The sequence below is a fragment of the Vicia villosa genome, unplaced genomic scaffold (assembly GCF_029867415.1).
Source record: "Vicia villosa cultivar HV-30 ecotype Madison, WI unplaced genomic scaffold, Vvil1.0 ctg.001057F_1_1, whole genome shotgun sequence".
Lineage (NCBI taxonomy): Eukaryota > Viridiplantae > Streptophyta > Magnoliopsida > Fabales > Fabaceae > Vicia > Vicia villosa.
The window spans coordinates 230,561-248,985 of NW_026705465.1; the positions used below are offsets into that span (position 1 = coordinate 230,561).

At 32.5% G+C, this 18,425-nt stretch overlaps 1 protein-coding gene across 1 annotated transcript; it reads right to left on the minus strand.

Annotated features, from left to right (window-relative positions):
• Nucleotides 1–2,532: 2,532 nt before the first annotated feature.
• On the minus strand, nt 2,533–4,980 carry LOC131632966 (equilibrative nucleotide transporter 3-like). Its single transcript, XM_058903674.1, has 9 exons — nt 4,805–4,980; nt 4,622–4,726; nt 4,179–4,334; nt 3,946–4,089; nt 3,755–3,860; nt 3,445–3,617; nt 3,206–3,366; nt 2,855–3,113; nt 2,533–2,765 (listed from the first exon to the last, which is right to left on the minus strand). The coding sequence occupies exons 1-9, from the start codon at nt 4,835–4,837 to the stop codon at nt 2,658–2,660; spliced, it is 1,245 nt and encodes a 414-aa protein (XP_058759657.1). The 5' UTR covers nt 4,838–4,980; the 3' UTR covers nt 2,533–2,657.
• Nucleotides 4,981–18,425: the final 13,445 nt, after the last annotated feature.

Genomic DNA, 18,425 nt, shown 5'->3' on the forward strand with positions numbered 1-18,425 from the left:
GATGCTGATGCCTTGAAAGGAACCTTAGAGTCTTGCTTGAAATCTATTTATGAGGAATATTGTGTTGGAATTATGTCCCCTCAAGGTAATTCAAATGAGCCGCAAGTTTTTGGTAGTGTTAGTCATCCTTATGGAATTGCTGAATTCTATCTTTCAGAAGGGTGTGACAATGCAGATAATGAATTAATTGCTTATCTTGGAGAGAAGTTAGAGCATAACATGGAGATAAATGTTCTAGAATGGTGGAGAGTAAACTCTGGTCGCTATCCCATCCTTGCAAACATTGCAAGAGATGTGCTAGTTATACCAATAAGCACAATGGCGTCTGAATCTGCATTCAGTACAGGAAAAAGGGTGCTTGATCCATATCTTAGCCCATTAACACCTAAAATAGTCGAAGCACTGATATGCACTCAGGATTGGCTCAAAGGAACATCTTCATCCTTGATTACAAATGAAGATTTTGATCTTGAGAGATATGAGCAAGGTATGATAACTAAGTATATTCGCTAATGTATTATTATTTATTATACTTGAGGCATAATGAAATGTATTTATATGTTTTGTAGAATTACTTTATACGGAAGATGGTGCTAGCGGTTCAACATCTTCAACCTCTATTGCACTCGAAGAGGACTTATCCGTTTAATTACTGTACTGCATTCAGTAAAGCTTTTATACTAAATATCCACTCTAACTGAATTATGTTTGTATATGCTACTGGTTATACACATTGTTTTTGCTTTTCTGTATGTTTTATTCTCCACCATGTAGCTGCTGCTCATTATGAGTTGATTGCAATTTGCAAGCTAGCCGAGCAACAATATATATTTGACAATAAAACTAAATGCAAAGCTAGCCAACAATATTTGACCATAAAATGAAATGCTTTTCAAACGAGCAGTCACAAAGACAATATTCATGCCTCTTAAAAAAAACAAAAACTATTATTTAATAATGCAAGATCTTATCTTCATATGACACATATATATATATATATACCAAGAAATCTCATAAATTTTATTGAGATCCCCCGAACAAATGTTGCATTTTGTATGTCATTTAACTTTGCAATAAGTTGGGCATCTGCAATAGCTTGAGGAACTACTTCATAGCCATAAACATGCTTTACACTGTTTAAAATTGGAAGAGCAGACATTAATTTAATTGTTTGACTGTTTGTCCTAAAATACTAGTAAAACCAAATGAAGATTAAAACTTACCTTCTGGCAAGTGTAAGACCTATGGTAATTTTTAGCAAATTGTAAACCTGCTGAGTATTTGTTTGGAAGAAATACTCTTGTTGCTATAAATATTGGTAACATTATTTTTCTTGTGTGAAGTGGTCATCTTAAAACATTCAGATCTATGCATTCTAAAACTGTATTCCATTTGCACAGTCCTTCATCTTTAACTTTCAAGCATTCTAAAACTTTATTTCTTAATCTCTATTTTGCTGACCATATTTCCCTAGTTGACAACACTGATTTCTATCTCGCTGACCATATTTAGACTGGCATTTCAAATTTTGTGCAGGTTGAGATTGTGATGGGACTTGAGGAAGAATTTGGCATTAGCGTGGAAGAAGAAAGTGCTCATGATCGACAAGCTTCTTGAGACCAAGGCTTAAACCAACAAAGAGGAGGACTTAAAATGTCCATTTTGGAGTGTTTTTTTTTGTTGCTATATGATATTTGGTGTGTCAGTTTAATTAAACTTAATGTAACTGCTAGATTTTTTGTGGACCATATTAGGATTACAATAATGCTAGTTTTAATCTTAATTTTGTAGAACTTATGTCTCTTTACATGTTAAACAGAATTTGCTCTTATAAGTCGCAAGTATTTGCTCTTATTATGGTCTTTTTATGTTTTGTTTTAATGCTATTTGAAAATGATATAAAATTGGTTTTTAAACTTTTTATTTTTAAAAACTGGTTTTTAAATGGATTATTTTTAAAAACTGGTTTTAAACTGGTTTTTTTATAAAACTGGTTTTAAAACTGGTTTTTTAAAAGAAAATAAAAACTGGTTTTGAGACAATCGGTTTAAAACCGTTTTTTTTTTTGTAAAACTGGTTTTTGTGAAAAACCGGTTTTGAACAAACCAAATCATATGTAAACCGGTTTTAAAAAAATAAACCAGTTTTTATAAAATAGTTTTAAAATCCAAACCAAACCATATATATGGTTCAATTTAGTTTGATTATTGATCCATGCACACCCCTAACTTGAACTATGGAAATTAAGTAAAAAAAAAAAAAAGACAACAAATTTTGTTAAGTTTCTTCCGTAAACAAAATCAATCTTAAAATTAACGAGAGAGAAGTTTCTTGAAACTATAAAATTCTATCCGGATCAAGATATTAATGTTCTTATAAATTCTAAACACCACCACAAGACAATTTAAGTGATCGAGAGAAACTAGAACTCTAGAATCTAGAAATTAATGTTATCTTTAGAGTGTTGTTTCCAACGTGTTTCTATGGTTGCGGATTTTATGTTGATGGATTTTATAACAGGGCAAAAATCTATTGACCAAGGCCTTATTAAATATTCACAATTCAAGAGAAGTATATAACTGCTAAAAGATACACATTTCCACCATTTGTTTGAGAACAATGACTTTACTATTTCTCTAATTTAGCTGGTTAAAATCTCACCATCCTTTACCTATTAACCACAACCAGTCAAGTGTTACCCCTGCAAAAAGACCTCCAAGAAGACACAACACCAACATATTCCCCAAAGCATTTTGTTCAGGTCCCTAAAATATCAAAAACATCAAGTCTTAACGAAATTCATATATTTCAACAATTCTAAATATCAGATAGTGAAAACTGAAAACACACCCACCTTGTAACCTTTAGGTGCAGAAGTGAAAACGCAGATAGTGAGGTAACCATTGGTTAACCCCAAGAAAGATGTCAACAATATCATCCAGCCCTGAGTACCATACTTTGCAGTGAAATAAAATGCCGGTATAAGTAAAAAACGAGAAATAACTGCTATCATGATCAACTTTCTTGACTCCAAGTTTAATATTTTCACAAGTGGAATGTATCTTCCGAGAAGATCACATATATTAAACATGGCAATTAAAACAAGAGCATACCTGGAACAGATGGAAATATCAATCAGCTCTTAAATCAGCACATATATAGAACATGTGAAGTAAGAAAAAAAGCAATGCTCTGATGAGCGTACCATGTGCCTAAACTATGTGATCCAGTATCTTCTGATAAGAAGCCGGGGAAAATAGACAGTGTTAGCACATAAATCAGGAACAAATCAAGTGCATAATCAATGTTTTCTACAAACAACTGTTTCATTCCTTTGCGCTCCTGCTGTTTTGAATCTTCAGTTGCCTGAAAAAAAGGACATTAGTCTGGAAAAATGAATCTCAACACAACAAAAATAGGAATGTTCAAGAAAAGAATCTGTACTTCGCCCGGTGAGGTCTGTATGCCTGCGGCAGCAAGGTCAGCTGTAACCGTTTTGGATCCTTCGGATGCTGTTTTTGAACGGTAATACTTCACGATTGCTAGTTTAGGAAAGACAGATGCATAGAGAACAACACACAGAAACTCAAAAAATGCGGATAGGGCAAAGAACAGAACTGCAACCATTATAATTACTAATGATCAGTGTAATAGTATAATGACAAACCACTAAAAGCTTAAAATTATTAATCTAGCAAAACTTTGAATCATGAAATGCTTTCAAGCTAAGCATTGATAATTAAGTTAAACTTACTAGCTCCTTTGCGAAGACCGTTTGGAGAATTCTCAAATACTGCTTTTGTAATTAACCTCAAAACCGATATTATGGCCCCGGACGCTGCAGAACCAGCGAGGAAAGACTGCAAAAATAAAACCATTAAAAGAATTCACATGTTGAAGATATTGTTTGAACCACATAGTAGTATTTTCATTGGTGATGTTGACCTGAATGAATTCTGGAAGCATGTAGGACAAGTCTCCAACCATTCCGCCTTGTACATGAGCATCTGATATTCCAAATACACCACTAACTATGCATATGCCAATGAAAGTTCCAATCCCTCCTTTACCAGATGTTGCTAAATCCAACTATGGCATGTAAATAGGAAAAGTAAAATAAAACAAAAATCCATATTCTAGAGGAATCAGAGTTTTTCAAACAAATGTACAGGACTTACAATTAACAATGCCAAAATGCCAAAGAAAAAGACGGTATATCCAAACAAGTTCCGTAGTCTTGTATTGATTTTCGCCTCATTGTAAGCCAGAATTGCTAGTGTTCCAAATGCAAATGGCTGATATACAATAGTTAGCACCCTAGAAGGGTGGTATTTCTGCACAAGGAATAAAGAAAATTTAAAAAGTTATATTTAAAGACAATCATGTGATATAAAGGGTGGTTTCGGATGCACAGACACACATTGACACAGACACAGTCATGGAAACCTTTTTTCAACACTTTTTTGCAGAGGTGTCGACACTAAGTCTGAGAATCATAAAATGCAACATGCAAATGCATCTCAGAAAACAAACTACCATCATTCAGGATACTAGCAAGTAAACAATGCTGCTACACCAAATAAATTATCAGCAAGAACAATTCAGAAAGCAAAGAAATTACCGGAAACAAGTAAATATAGTAATCTACTATAGTCAGCATACTGTTCCAAGCAAAAAGACCTCCAATACCAAGAAACCAGCAAATCACTATTGCAGCATATTTACCCTACAAATCCCAAAGAATTTAAAGAACAAATAATGAATGCTTAACTAAAATGATAATAAAATTAGCAATATAAATCACCTCAAGACGCGGTGGAGGCTCAGTGTCGACCATGGCTACCTTAGATGCTGAATTTTCTTCAATCAATCAAAGCACTGGAGTGCATGCAAAGTTAGGATTTTGTACAAATATATGGCTAACAAATGAGATGCAAAGTTATTTATTTTAACCTTTTGAAATGAATACTAAATTTAAATAAACTATATTTTATGCAATTCATTGAGATGATAGTTAAGCGATGAGTTTGTCTTTATGATATTCATAATGGCTGAAACATCACGCTAAGTAGAAGCAATGTGTATAGAATCTGCACGTATACCTTATCAAGTGATATTATGACAGCACAAAAAGACTAACTTCTTCTAAGTAATGATATTTATATGGAAACAAACAAAATGAGACTGTACTTTGGAGATGGATACGTTTGTTGTGACTTGATTGATGACAAGGAGAGGTTGTTTTAATAGTGTAGCTAGAACATAGTGTGGGCGGGGTATGGGTCAATTTTCAGATGGAAATATGGGGAATTGATAGTAGAAAGGAAAGTGTAAGATAAGATTTGGACGCGGACGAGGTTACTTGAGTATTTTTAAAGTTAAAATAATTTATTTAAATAAAATTTAGGTAAAATATATATAAAAAAAGCAAATTATTTTTTGTTGATTATTTATTTTTAATCAAATTAAAGCATCTCTAAAGTAATTGTTTTATCTAATTAGGACCAACTTTATTAGGTGGATGATGAAAAATATGGAAAGATACTAACTTTTGCATAGCTATTCTTTTTTTTATTTTATTATGGGACAACTTCTCTACCCATCTCAAAAAGTTGGGTAGTGTACCTTCCACCAATTACATTGCATCATTTAGTTTTATCTTATTTAATTAATTATTAAATAAATTTTTTTTTTGTTTCCAAGACATTTTACATTGAATGTAACTTTACCCAACTTTTTGAATTGGGTAGATAAGAATCCACCTTTCTAATATGTGTGAGATCGATTGTAAAAAAAGGAAATAAATATCACATATAATAACTATTATTTAGTTAAAGTGGGGAATATTTTAATTTCAAAGAGAAATAAACGTAATTTTTAATTTATTAGAAAGATGAAAAATATAATTATAAAATTGGGTTAGTCCCTCGTCAAAGAGAAAAGACAAAAGGAAAAATAAAAATAAAATATTAAAAAGAAAAAATAGAATAGTCAAAAACAACAAAAATGGAGAACAGGGTTCAAGAAGCTAAACAAATATGAGATTAGACAAATCAAAAGTGTTTCAATGTCTTTAAAGTACTTCTTTCTAATGAAGAATGAAAGGTTTTCTCACCATAAAAAATTCACTATATTATGGACAAATTTGCTAGCTAGTTTGCGCAATGGTTCCATTCTCTAAAGATATGCGAGTAAATCAAATTCATTTATAAAAAATTTTCAAAATCTATATCTCCCAAAAGATTAATTCTCTTGTGATGAATATGAGTGACTGTTTGAGAATCACTCTGGATCAATACATTATGTCAACATTTCACATTAATCTTCTCATGCTATTCTGTTGGTCACATGCTATTGCTATTCCTAGTGCTTTCATATTTTGACAAGACTGTGTTTATTTTCGCCCACACTACCTTTGGATTTCTCCAAACCACCAAAGAATTTTTTTTCTCATTTCCGTATCATCTATCTATTTAAAGATTGACTAGAATCTTCCTTTCAACAACGAAGAATTGAGATTGGTAATGGCTGATGTGTTGCTAAATTTAGTATGTGTATTGGTTTTAGCATTGTTGAAACAAATATAGTTACGTGCTACCCATATATGACGAATTATATGGGCCATATCTAATATAATCATATCTCTCACTTTAGGGTTCCCCCTAACGTGATAACCTGAATTGATTAGTTTTTCGGTAAGGTGGAAATAGTTAGCTTCCTAATAACTATTGGGTAAAAATGTGGAGTAGGAAAATAATTTAGAGGGGGTGTATAGATTAAAAACAAAATTCGACTGATATTCCATAAATAGAATATCATAGGTCTTACAAAGTTATGGATGGAAGACTTGAAATGAAAAATATGTGAATTATACTTTTATTGGCATTTTATCACTTTGACAGAAGCAGAATTCACAAAGCTTACAAATGTTTTAACAATGAGTAATCAAACTATTGTATATTACACAAGAAATATCATATACATTATTTCAATTGTGATCAGATTCTAATAACACTAGTTACACAAAATTTAATCACCAATAAAGCTTGATTAGGTTCCAATTTAAAATTCTAGCACTAGTAAGACAAATGTTATGACATCATCTGCTGACAGAAAATACTTTTACCAAAATACAAATTATGCAAAATTAAAATGCAGAAGGTAAAAGAACATAATTAGTTGTTAACCTGGTTTGGTACAACTCACCTACTCTAGAGGCTACCAAGCCATGAAAGGAAATCCATTATAATAGTATTAGTTCAAAGCCTAAACAATCTCAGTTTACAACTTATCACCTAATCACTAATTCTATGCAATTTCTACCTAGGAACCTCCTAGATATGTGAACTCCCTCTAACTTTCCACAATCACCTCAGTGATAAAACCAACCACAATCCTAGTGAATGTACCAAGGAACAAATAAATTATTACACTTCTGATAAACAATACTTAGTTTTACTTAAAAGCTTCAACTAAGAACATTACTAAACTCTTTGCTTAAAAGCTAATGAGTGAAAACAATAACTTGACAAACAGTTAAGTAACAATTAGTCCACCTCAATGTATCAAAAGATACATGAGCGCCATACAAACAAAAACACAAAGACATGAACTACTCTCAAAACCCTAAACACGTATTTGCACCCACGGTTTGTTGTTGTGAATGCTTGCTATTATAGGTTTAGCAAGTCCTTATTTATAAAATCTTGCACTATGAGCTTGGACTTGAATCAAATTCAATCTTCTCCTTTTTTTTTTCATTCAGCTGCAAGATCTTCACAAAAATTAGGAACAAATCAAATCAAATTAAAGTTTCCTGAAAAGTCTCCAAAATCCTTTTTATGAAAACCAAATCAAATCTACACTTTCCCTAAAAAATACTTGATTGGATGGGCCTGTATGAGTGCTTGAATCTTCTAGAATCTCATATTTTTCAATCAAATATTTAAGGAATTAATTAAATATTTAAGGAATCTTCCAGAATCTCATGTGTTTTTCCAGAACATCTGTCGAAACACATGACAATAGAACTAGTCATGACAATCACAAAACCATGGAACTAACAATTTCCATGTAACATCCTATTTTCTCCATCGGTAATTTAATAAAAATTAGAGTAATTAAAATTCTCATTCAACGTCAAATAGGATGTCACGTCATCATGTCATGAAATTTGCTCAACATTTAACAAAATGATACATCACACTTATTCGGATGAAGCGACATCGCAATCATCATGGTGTTCAACTTCACTTTATTAATGCAACGTAAACTAAATTATCATACACTTGTCATCATCTCAAACAACTTAAAAACCCTCATCGCAACAAAGAAAAGAGAGTTTATAAAGCTCTCACAATCTTTCAAAAACAACTCATAACTTAATAGCAACACAAGCGTTCATCCCTAGTGTTACGTATCAGAGCATGACCCGACTCAATCTACACAATACTAGGAGATGTAACACCCCTTTCCTAACTCCAAAACATTCAATATATATATATATATATATATATATATATATATATATATATATATATATATATATATATATATATATATATATATATATATATATATATATATATTCATAGAGTAAATAAAATGCATAAACAAAAGGGCATCACATGTTGTTTCCATAACAATGAAAATCCAAATCAAATCATACAAACATGCACTGATCACCTTATAACACAATTTGAAACTTCATGTTCTCATACAATATGCATATCGCACGCGGAAAAATAAATCTCAAATAAACACCATATCCAAAATGTCAAGTTAAACACCATAGGGATAACAATATCCAATCATACAAAAAACATGAGTTCCAAACCCCCAGCGTTACATGATCAGAGCATTTGACTCACTACCTAATCAAAACGATAAAACCGAAAGACTCCTCGGCTAAATCTTCGTTCAAGCACGCTACTCGTCGGAACCTGCACGATGTCACCATGAACATCATTCAAACATAAGGGTGAGAATTCACATCATAATGAATACATAATATATTCACAATGAATATAGCATACCATAATATAATCATTCATTACACTTCATAGTTTGAACAAGTTTCACAAATATTGCACATCATACTAATACAATTATCACACAAGCAAACACATCAATTCAACAATCACATAACAACAATGTAACTTGAAATGCAATTAATGTGACTCATGCATGTAGTACCATGTGAGTATCAAGCTCACCGCTCCTGATTAAAAACCAGAGCCACGTTTTAGATTCGAACAAGATCAAAGCCCTCAAAATATGAACATTTAGTTCACCTCTTCCGATCCACCTAGGAACAAAGCCACACTTATGTTTCCATTCAAGGATCAAAGAAACACCTCTATTTCCCTTCAAGGATCAAGGCCTTCATCGTAGCTCACACCCCACATGAGCACACTACCAAAGAACATATAGTTTGTCACCTATGTTTCCCCTCAAAGGATCAAGGCCACCATGAATGCATGTACAATTACCACAAAACATATGCAATTAAGATCATCCATTAATCTTAACACACCGCATACCACAATAATTCAACACATTGAATTATCCACCAATTGTACAACATACATCCATCATGTAAACATCATCAACAATGCATCCAAATAGCATTAAACATTTACACACATCACAAATAACATATAACATCATAGCTCAACAATGTTATTATCACCTAACATCAATTCATATATTACATAAATACAATTCAAGAAACATGTCTTCACTCGCGTACGGATCATACTCATAGTATTCACCAATTAAACGCTTCATCATAACATATACTAAACAATACCAACATATGTTGTTCACATCCAACATCAATTCATTATAGCACATACGTTAAGTCACGACAAAACATAGTTAAGTCAATTCAAAATAGAAAATAATTACTTATTGATATATTACCACATGGTTTCACTGTCTCATCGTAAGTAAATCACTCATCAAGTATAACACAACATAGTTACACCAACTCATAACAAAGAACATATTTCCTATGTTATCTCTACATAGTTCATAATTTCATCTTAATTCCAATATCTAGAGACTATACCCTATGATTAATTTTATTCTACCAATGTATATTTCATCTCATTAGCTTTCCGATGCTTCGAACAACAGTTAAATCTGAGTTACGGTCGCGAAGATATGTCCAAAGCAATTTCTTATAAAAATATCAGTTTCGTAACGGTATGTATCGACGCGAAACCTCATGTGTCGACTAATAGTTCAAAATTCTGAATTTTCAAAACAACATGTATCGACGCATAAGCTTTCGTATCGACTCATAATAGAATTGTTCCAAACATGTATCAATGCATAAGCTTTCGTATCGACTCATAACATAATTTTTCCAAACATGTATCGACGCATAAGCTTTTGTATCAACACATACAACTTTCAAACTTCTGTTTTTATAAAACAATACAGTATGTGTCGATGCAAACCAACATGTGTCGACTCATGTTACGAAAATTTCCCCAAATCACGTCCAGAAACCCTGTTCAGACTATGGGATCTCAATCAAACACCAACAACAGTCTATAGCAACATAATACATATTATTTAACATATAACTCACACCGATTTCATGGATTTCTACACAACCCTAACATTTTAAAAATTATGAAATAGAGAGATGAAGAATCCTAATCATACAATTGCCCATTGCATACATATATACCCACAATAATGAGGATTCTCCCCCTTACCTTAGGTTAATCCTTCTTCTTCTAGGTTTCCTTCACTTTCCCTCTTTCTCCTCTTTCTTCCTCTCTTGAGCCATCTCTCTTCTCTTCTCTCAAAACTGAATGTTATGAGAGACTAAACCCAATCCCTCTTACTATTCTTCTTTAGTCTAATGGGCTTAATTACACATTCTCTTATTACTTCTATTTCAATTATTTAGGCCAAATAGCTATTATCTCATTATTCTATCAATAATTATAATAACCTAATTAGCATAATAACACACAATTAAATAATTATCACACCAAATAATAATTAAATAATTATACTAATAATAAAATAGCTATAAAATAAATAAAATAAAAAAAACGGGATGTTACAGGCGCCACTTTATACCTCAAGCAACTCTAATCCTTGCCACTTGCGCGTTATCCACGTAGAGGTAACATTCAAACAGAAGGGGTGAGATATCATAACAATATAAACGAAGATATGATAATGAGCCGATAAAGTATGGAACACATAATTATAATATTCATACTTCATGCATTAACATCCATACACATCACAGCTTCAACAATCACACCCTACCCTTACCTTAGTGTTCTTGCAAAATCTTTACCTTAGCAATGGAAGTTCTTCCTCTCCTGAGCCCTAGCCTCCTCTTCTCTCTTTCTCCAATTTATGTTCTCTCTTTCTTGTTTTCTCACTAATAACCCTTAAACCTCTAATATGATAATCCCAATTTACCCTTCCTTATTTTTATTATTTAATTAAATATAATTTATTTACTAGCCATATTATTATTACTATTAAAATAACCACAATACTAATAATTCTAATAACACTATAATATTTATATACTCATTTTTATTCTCAATTCCACGTCACGACTACCTTATTCTAAGGTATTCTACCCTAAAATTCACATCATATCACATCACTTATCTAAATTATAAAATAAATACGATAAAAATGGGGTCGTTACACTCCACATTTGGCAAATTTTGGCTAAAACAACCAAAACACAATTAAGTCCTGGAGATAGGAATAAAACCACAAATGAAAGCTACATGAAAGCATGTAAAATTTGTACAAATTGCAAACATAAGAATATATCAGTGATACACTGCAGTTATAGAGAGACCTCTTCTTCAAAGCTCTCCAGAAGTCAGATGTTTAGATATATGGTTTGACATCACATTAACATAAATCAATAGCTTGTACAATCAGATAGGTCATGTACCCCCTGTCATACAAAACCAATTCTCCCCCTCAAAGAAAAGACCAATCACCAAATATGAACTACCTAAGTTCACGCATCAGAGGCACGTGCAACAAAAGATGATAAAAGCCTCACATGACAGGCAAGATGTCAGAACATCAGGTAAGAAATCATGTACACAACTCTTCCTGTCTCTAGTAGCAGTAGTAGCAACAATACAACACTACATTAACAAGCATGACAGACTATCATGTTCCCCCTAGATAGTTGCATCCAACAAGCAACCACAATAACTACTCTCCCTTTAGCATTAGCACAATCCTATGAGTATGTTAATCAACATGTTAGAACAAGTGTCATAACATCAGGACAAACAAATCATACTAACACTTTACTCTCCCTTTTTAGCCAAAAATTGACAAAAAAATATAGTAAATGTAAACAACTGGAAGCTCACACATTGCACATAGGTAATGAACACAGATGAAAGCACAAAATCTTAGATGGAAGCAAACAAACTCAAATAATCCTCAGGTGGTCTTCCACCTTTTTCCCCTGTCAAAGATCCTTCTCCCCTCCTTGTTATTGTCTTGTAGAGATCTTTTGTTATATTCCTTCTCAAGCCTCAGAGAATAGAGGAAAGATGCAACAATTGCATTCTTCTATACCTATAATTGCTATAACTCCTCAATAATGCAGATACCCAGCTCACCTCTAAGCTTTTCAAAATAATTTCCATCCAAATCTTTGGTGAAAATATCAGCAAGTTCTTTCTCAGTGTTGATATGCTCCAAAGTAATCATCTTATCTTTAACAAGATCTCTGATAAAATGATGACGAATGTCAATATGCTTGGTCCTGCTGTATTGAATAAGATTTTTTGAAATATTAATAGCACTCAGATTGTCATAGTATAGTGTCATGACATCTTGCTGGACATTATATTCCTTCAACATTTTTTTCATTCACATCAATTGAGAATAGCTACTTTTAGCTACAATATACTCAGCTTCAGCAATAGACAAAGAAACACAATTTTGTTTCTAACTAAACCAGGAATTAGATTATTTACAAAAAAAATGAATATCCACCAGAAGTTCTCTTTTTATCATTAGCACTACTAGCCCAATTTGTATCAAAATACCCTATCAACATGGAACCTAAACCATCAGATTATAACATACCATAGTCACTAGTACCATTGATGTACTTGAAAATCTCATATCTTTTTTGATCTAAATTTAAAGTGTTTAGTAATCGCAAAAGTTTGAAGTACTTGTTTGATCAGAAGGAGTTAAAAATGAGGCGGAAAAGATGGCTTGAATTGTTGAAAGACTATGATTTTGATTTGAGTTACCATTCTGGTAAAGCAAATGTAGTGGTTGACGCATTGGGTAGGATGTCTCTACATATGTCAATGATGATGGTGCATGAGTTGGAATTAGTTAAACAATTCAAAGACACGAGTTTGGTGTTTGAATCAACTCCTAATTGTGTGAAATTGGGAATGTTGAAATTGACGAATAGTATTCTTAAAGAAATTCGAGAAGGACAGAAATCTGACATGAAATTGGTTGAGCAATTGACATTGAGTAACCAAGGTAAAGGAGGTGAATTCCAAATTGATGAGAATGGTGTGATGAGATTTGGGAGTAGAGTGTGTATTTCAGATGTTTCGGAACTTAAGAAGAGTATCCTTGAAGAAGGACATATAAGTGGTTTAAGTATTCATTCGAATGCTACGAAAATGTATCAAGACTTAAAGAAATTATTTCGGTGGCCTTGTATAAAGAAAGAGTTCACTAAGTTTGTTTATGTTTGCTTAACTTATCATAAGCCGAAGGTTAAACATCATAAGCCTTCTGGGTTAATGCAACTATTGAACGTTCCAGAGTGGAAGTCGGATAGCATTTCCATGGATTTTTCGATGCGTTTACCAAAGACTACTAAGGGCAATGATTCTATTTGGGTGATTGTGGATAGGTTAACTAAGTCGGCTCATTTCCTACTGATGAAGATTAACCATCCTATTTCTAAGTTGGCTGAGATGTATATTGAGGAGATTGTGAGATTGCACGACATGCCGTCGAGTATTGTGTCGGATAGAGATCTGAGGCTTACATCGAGATTTTGGAAGAGTTTACAAGATACCTTGCGTACTACTTTGAGATTGAGTTCGGCGTATCATCCGCGCACAGATGGTTAGACCGAGTTGACTATTCAATCATTAGAGGAGTTGTTGAGGGCTTGTGTTTTAGACTAAGGAGGAGCTTGGGATAGCCATTTTTCATTGATTGAGTTTACTTACAAAAATAATTTTTCATGCGAGTATCAGTATGGCACTATATGAAGCGTTGTATGGTAAGAGGTGTAAAACTCCATTGTGTATGAATCAGGCGAGAGTGATATGCTCGGGCCTGATATTGTGCAAGAGACAACTGAAAAGATAAGGATGATCCGTAAGAGGATGAAAGATTCTCAGATTCGTTAAAAGAGTTATCATGATAAGAGGAGGAAAACACTTGAGTTCCAAGTAGGTGATCATGTTTTTTTAGAGTTACTCTGATAACCGGTGTCGGTAGAGCTTTGAAGTTGCGAAAGCTTACACCATATTTATTGGTCCGTATCAGATTTTAGAGAGGATAGCTGAGATGGCTTATCATAATGTGTTGACGCCATCACTCGTGAATCTTCATGACATATTTCATGTATCTAAGTTGAGGAGATATGTTCCGGATCCTTCGCACGTGATTCAAATGGATGATATACAGGTGATGGATAACGTGACTATTGAAGCGTCACCATTGGGAATAGAAGGATGGGAAGTGAATCAGTTGCGAGTTAAAGAGATTGCCTTAGTAAAGGTGTTGTAGGGTGGACCAGTTGGTGAAAGTCTGATGTGGGAGCGAGACGACCAGGTGAGAGAGTCTTATTCGTTCTTGTTTTCGTCAGGTAATTTTCGAGGGCAAAAATTCTTTAAGTGGGGGAGAGTTGTAACACCCTGATAATTAGAATTAGTTATTTAATCTGTTATTTGATGTTTTGATGTGATTATATGAGTCAATGTGAATTATCTATGAGATTATGTGACGTGTGATGCTTATGTTGACATGTGTGTGGGGTAGTGAGATTAAGGTCTTTGTTAGAATAATTAAATATTAAAATAATATAGTTCTAATTAGCCTTATTATTTAAATAAAATAAAATAAGACGAGAATATGAGGTGGAGTTAGTGAGGGTAAATTAGGAAGTTCATAATAAGGGTCCTAAGGTTAACTGAGTAAAAAAAGGAAAAGAAGAAGAGAATATTCATTCATCGTAGAATTTTGGAGAAACGTGAAAGAGAAGAGAGCTAGGGAAAGAAGAGGAAGATAAGAACCAACCGTATGATTCGAGAAGAGGATCGAGCTAGCTAATAATATAAGGTGAAGCCCGCTTAGTGTGCTTTTGAGAAAAAGAGAAAGGTCAAGTTAGTGAGGAACGTTCTTAGCGCGGGCTATGGGCCGCTAAGCACGGTATACTGGGAGAAAAATTGACATTTTTGAAAAATGATTTCATATTATAGAAGCTTATGATTTATAATAATTTTTGGGTAATTTTCCAGAATTTAATAAATGCGTTTGGATGTGTTTTTAGGGCTTTTAGTATGGAATGTGATTATGTGATTACATGTATGTTTGTACTTGTTGCAATTAGATGTTGGTGTGATGAATGATGAATGATGATTGTAAAGTATGCATTGTGTTGATCGAGATGATTATGATGCTTGTATATCGAGATGATTATATGATTTAATGAATAAATGAATGATGATGCTATTTTGACTAGTCGTGGTCGTAGATTATTATGAAATTGTGCATCTTGCATTTATAGCATATTTGTAGGACGATAGTCCAGTGATGTTTGCAAGACATATGGTCTAGTGATGGTCTCAGTGCCATTGTGCGAATTGAGTGCAATATTATGATGTGCTCCGGTTCCAAGCGGGAATCGATCCTATTGGTGGGGATCTTTGGAGAACGATGACTAAGTCATCAGTGAAGTGTTGGCACCACATGCATGAGTCAATTGGTGTTGCATTGCATTTTTTGTCACATTGCATGATTGAAAAGATGTTTGATTAGTTGTGATATGAATGATTCAAGTGATGATTGTGCTTGTATTATATGATGATGTTGCAAAGAGATGATGATGTGCAAGTGTGAGTAACTATGTGAAGCATGAGGATACATTGTATAGATATATGTGTGGTTGTTGATTAATTGTGTACCACTACTATATTTATTCCTTATGTCTTATATAATAATAATAAAATACTCACCCTTTCTGTTTTAATGTGTGTGGGTAACGCGCAGGTAATCAGGAGTAGCCCGCAGATGTTAGAGGATAGCTTCGTGGAGTCCTTTTTATCGCTCATTTAGAACAAAGGGAGTCTTGCTCTGATACGTAACGTCGGGGTTGGGATTGTGTGTTTTGGACTTATTTGTTCATTTTGAATTTTTTTTAACATGATGAAACTTTTATGGCATTATGGTATTTCGGTTTATAAACCATGAACTATGAAGTATGATGAATTTTATGAAGTTTTATAAAGATGATTTTGAATTATGATTTTTGCTGGGAGATAATTGATGGTATTATTGTTGTGTTAAAGAAGTTAATGCTTTATATAATTTTTGAGAATGCGTGTTACAGAGCAAGACTTATTATTGGGAAGTTTATATGAAGGTGACATCCTCGTGTGTATGTTTTAAATTGATTTAATTCGCATTATATTGCGAATATTCTTGTGGGCTAAAAAGGTGTTACAATGCAAACCACAAATAACACTAAATTTCCACTTCTTGCTAGCCAACAAATAACCACAAATTTTAAAAGGACACTCACATTTTCTAGTACCTGTTTCGTCTCTTTTAAACTTTCGTAGAGGAGTCTGGTATTCTCCCCTTCTTTCGCACAACATTGTTACAAAATCATTTCTTCTTTCCGAACCATTATCTCATCTTCCTATTACCACATCAAAACCAAATCTAGTTGCAGTCCTATGAATCCATGTGAGCATGCTATCACGATCATCAAACTTTTACTTGTTATTAAAGTCACTGACGACATCTACCGCATTTACGAAAATCCCTTGAACATTCAGAGAAACATCGTACGTAGAAACTAATTCTTTTGAGATGTTATCAGGGTCCACCATACCTATTTGTAAACAATAACAAAAATAACATAAAATTATAAAAATATTGTAAAAAAACAGCACAGACATGTTCCGGAGTTGTACCTACGAAACATGATCATCTTCAACCCGTTCTGGAGATGTACCGTTGGATTGAGATAACACCCATTTATATTCAAGACCAATCCATTATAGATATGAGGTCCACTTAACTCAATGAAATTATTTTGGTTGCAAAAATAAAATAAAATTAATGGCCTTTTTCAACTTAAATTAAAATTATTAAAATATAACATAAAATAAAAGAATATTTTTGGATTTTCTTAGGTTTGTTTTGTTTTTCTTTTATCAATTCGAATTTTGAAATAAACAAACAAAATAAAAAAATATTTTAACCAAAAGGAAATATCATGGAAACAAAAAGAGAACTAGATACACAGGGGGATCAAGCCAAGATTCCTTAATTACAAAGCCTAGACCTAGGGGTACCTTTCTTGTCTAGCAAGTAATCTGTAATGATATCCTTATGAACATAATTAAACCAATAAACATCTTTGCAAATTAAACCAATGCTAGCCAAAGAGTCCGCACAAAAATTGATTTCTCTATAAATGTGTATGATCATGAAATCTATGTATATCGAGTAGTCCAAACACATTAGCCAACGAGACCGGAGAACTGAGAAGATTAAATTACTAGTTTTCTTTTTGATTTTATCATTTTAAAATTACAAATAAATAAATAAAGTTGACAATCAGAATATTAACTTATTAACACAAATTTGTTTTGTTTTAATAGTTTATATTTTTAAAAATGAAAGATTCTTAATTAAAATAAAAATATTTTATGTTTTTAGATTTTAAGAGAAAATTAATAAGAACGTGGAAAGCAATTAAACTAAAAATTATTGCCACTTATTTTTGGAAATTTGAGTTCAACTAATGGGTAAAATAAATATACCTTTCAAATTGATTACTTGAGATTTTGTATTAAATTGGGAAAAAATAAAGCTAATATCCATATTGTAAACTGATTTTGTAAATCTTTTTTTTATTTATTTTTAAAATGGTAACAAAAGTATTTATAATTTTATCTGTAATTTTTTTTAATTTAAATTTTAAAGTTTTTTTTATCAAAGAATTAAAAATGAAATAAAACATTTTTTAAAGATTTTGTGTTGAAATTAAATAAAATATGGTAAATAAAATGAAATGAAATTAATCACAATATTTACATATTTTTTGAAATATTATAAATTTCTCAAATTACTTGGGGTAACATAGTTTGAAAGGGGAATCTAGCTCGCGGAGGTTG

Bases quoted from the DNA above. Each gene is read 5' to 3' on its own strand.
- LOC131632966 (XM_058903674.1), bottom strand. From the start codon at position 4,837: ATGGTCGACACTGAGCCTCCACCGCGTCTTGAG. The intron at 4,090-4,178 runs GTAAGTCCTGTA...TACATGCCATAG, and splicing joins GCATTTTGGCATTGTTAATT to TTGGATTTAGCAACATCTGG. The intron at 3,618-3,754 runs GTAAGTTTAACT...TAATGGTTGCAG, and splicing joins CGGTCTTCGCAAAGGAGCTA to TTCTGTTCTTTGCCCTATCC.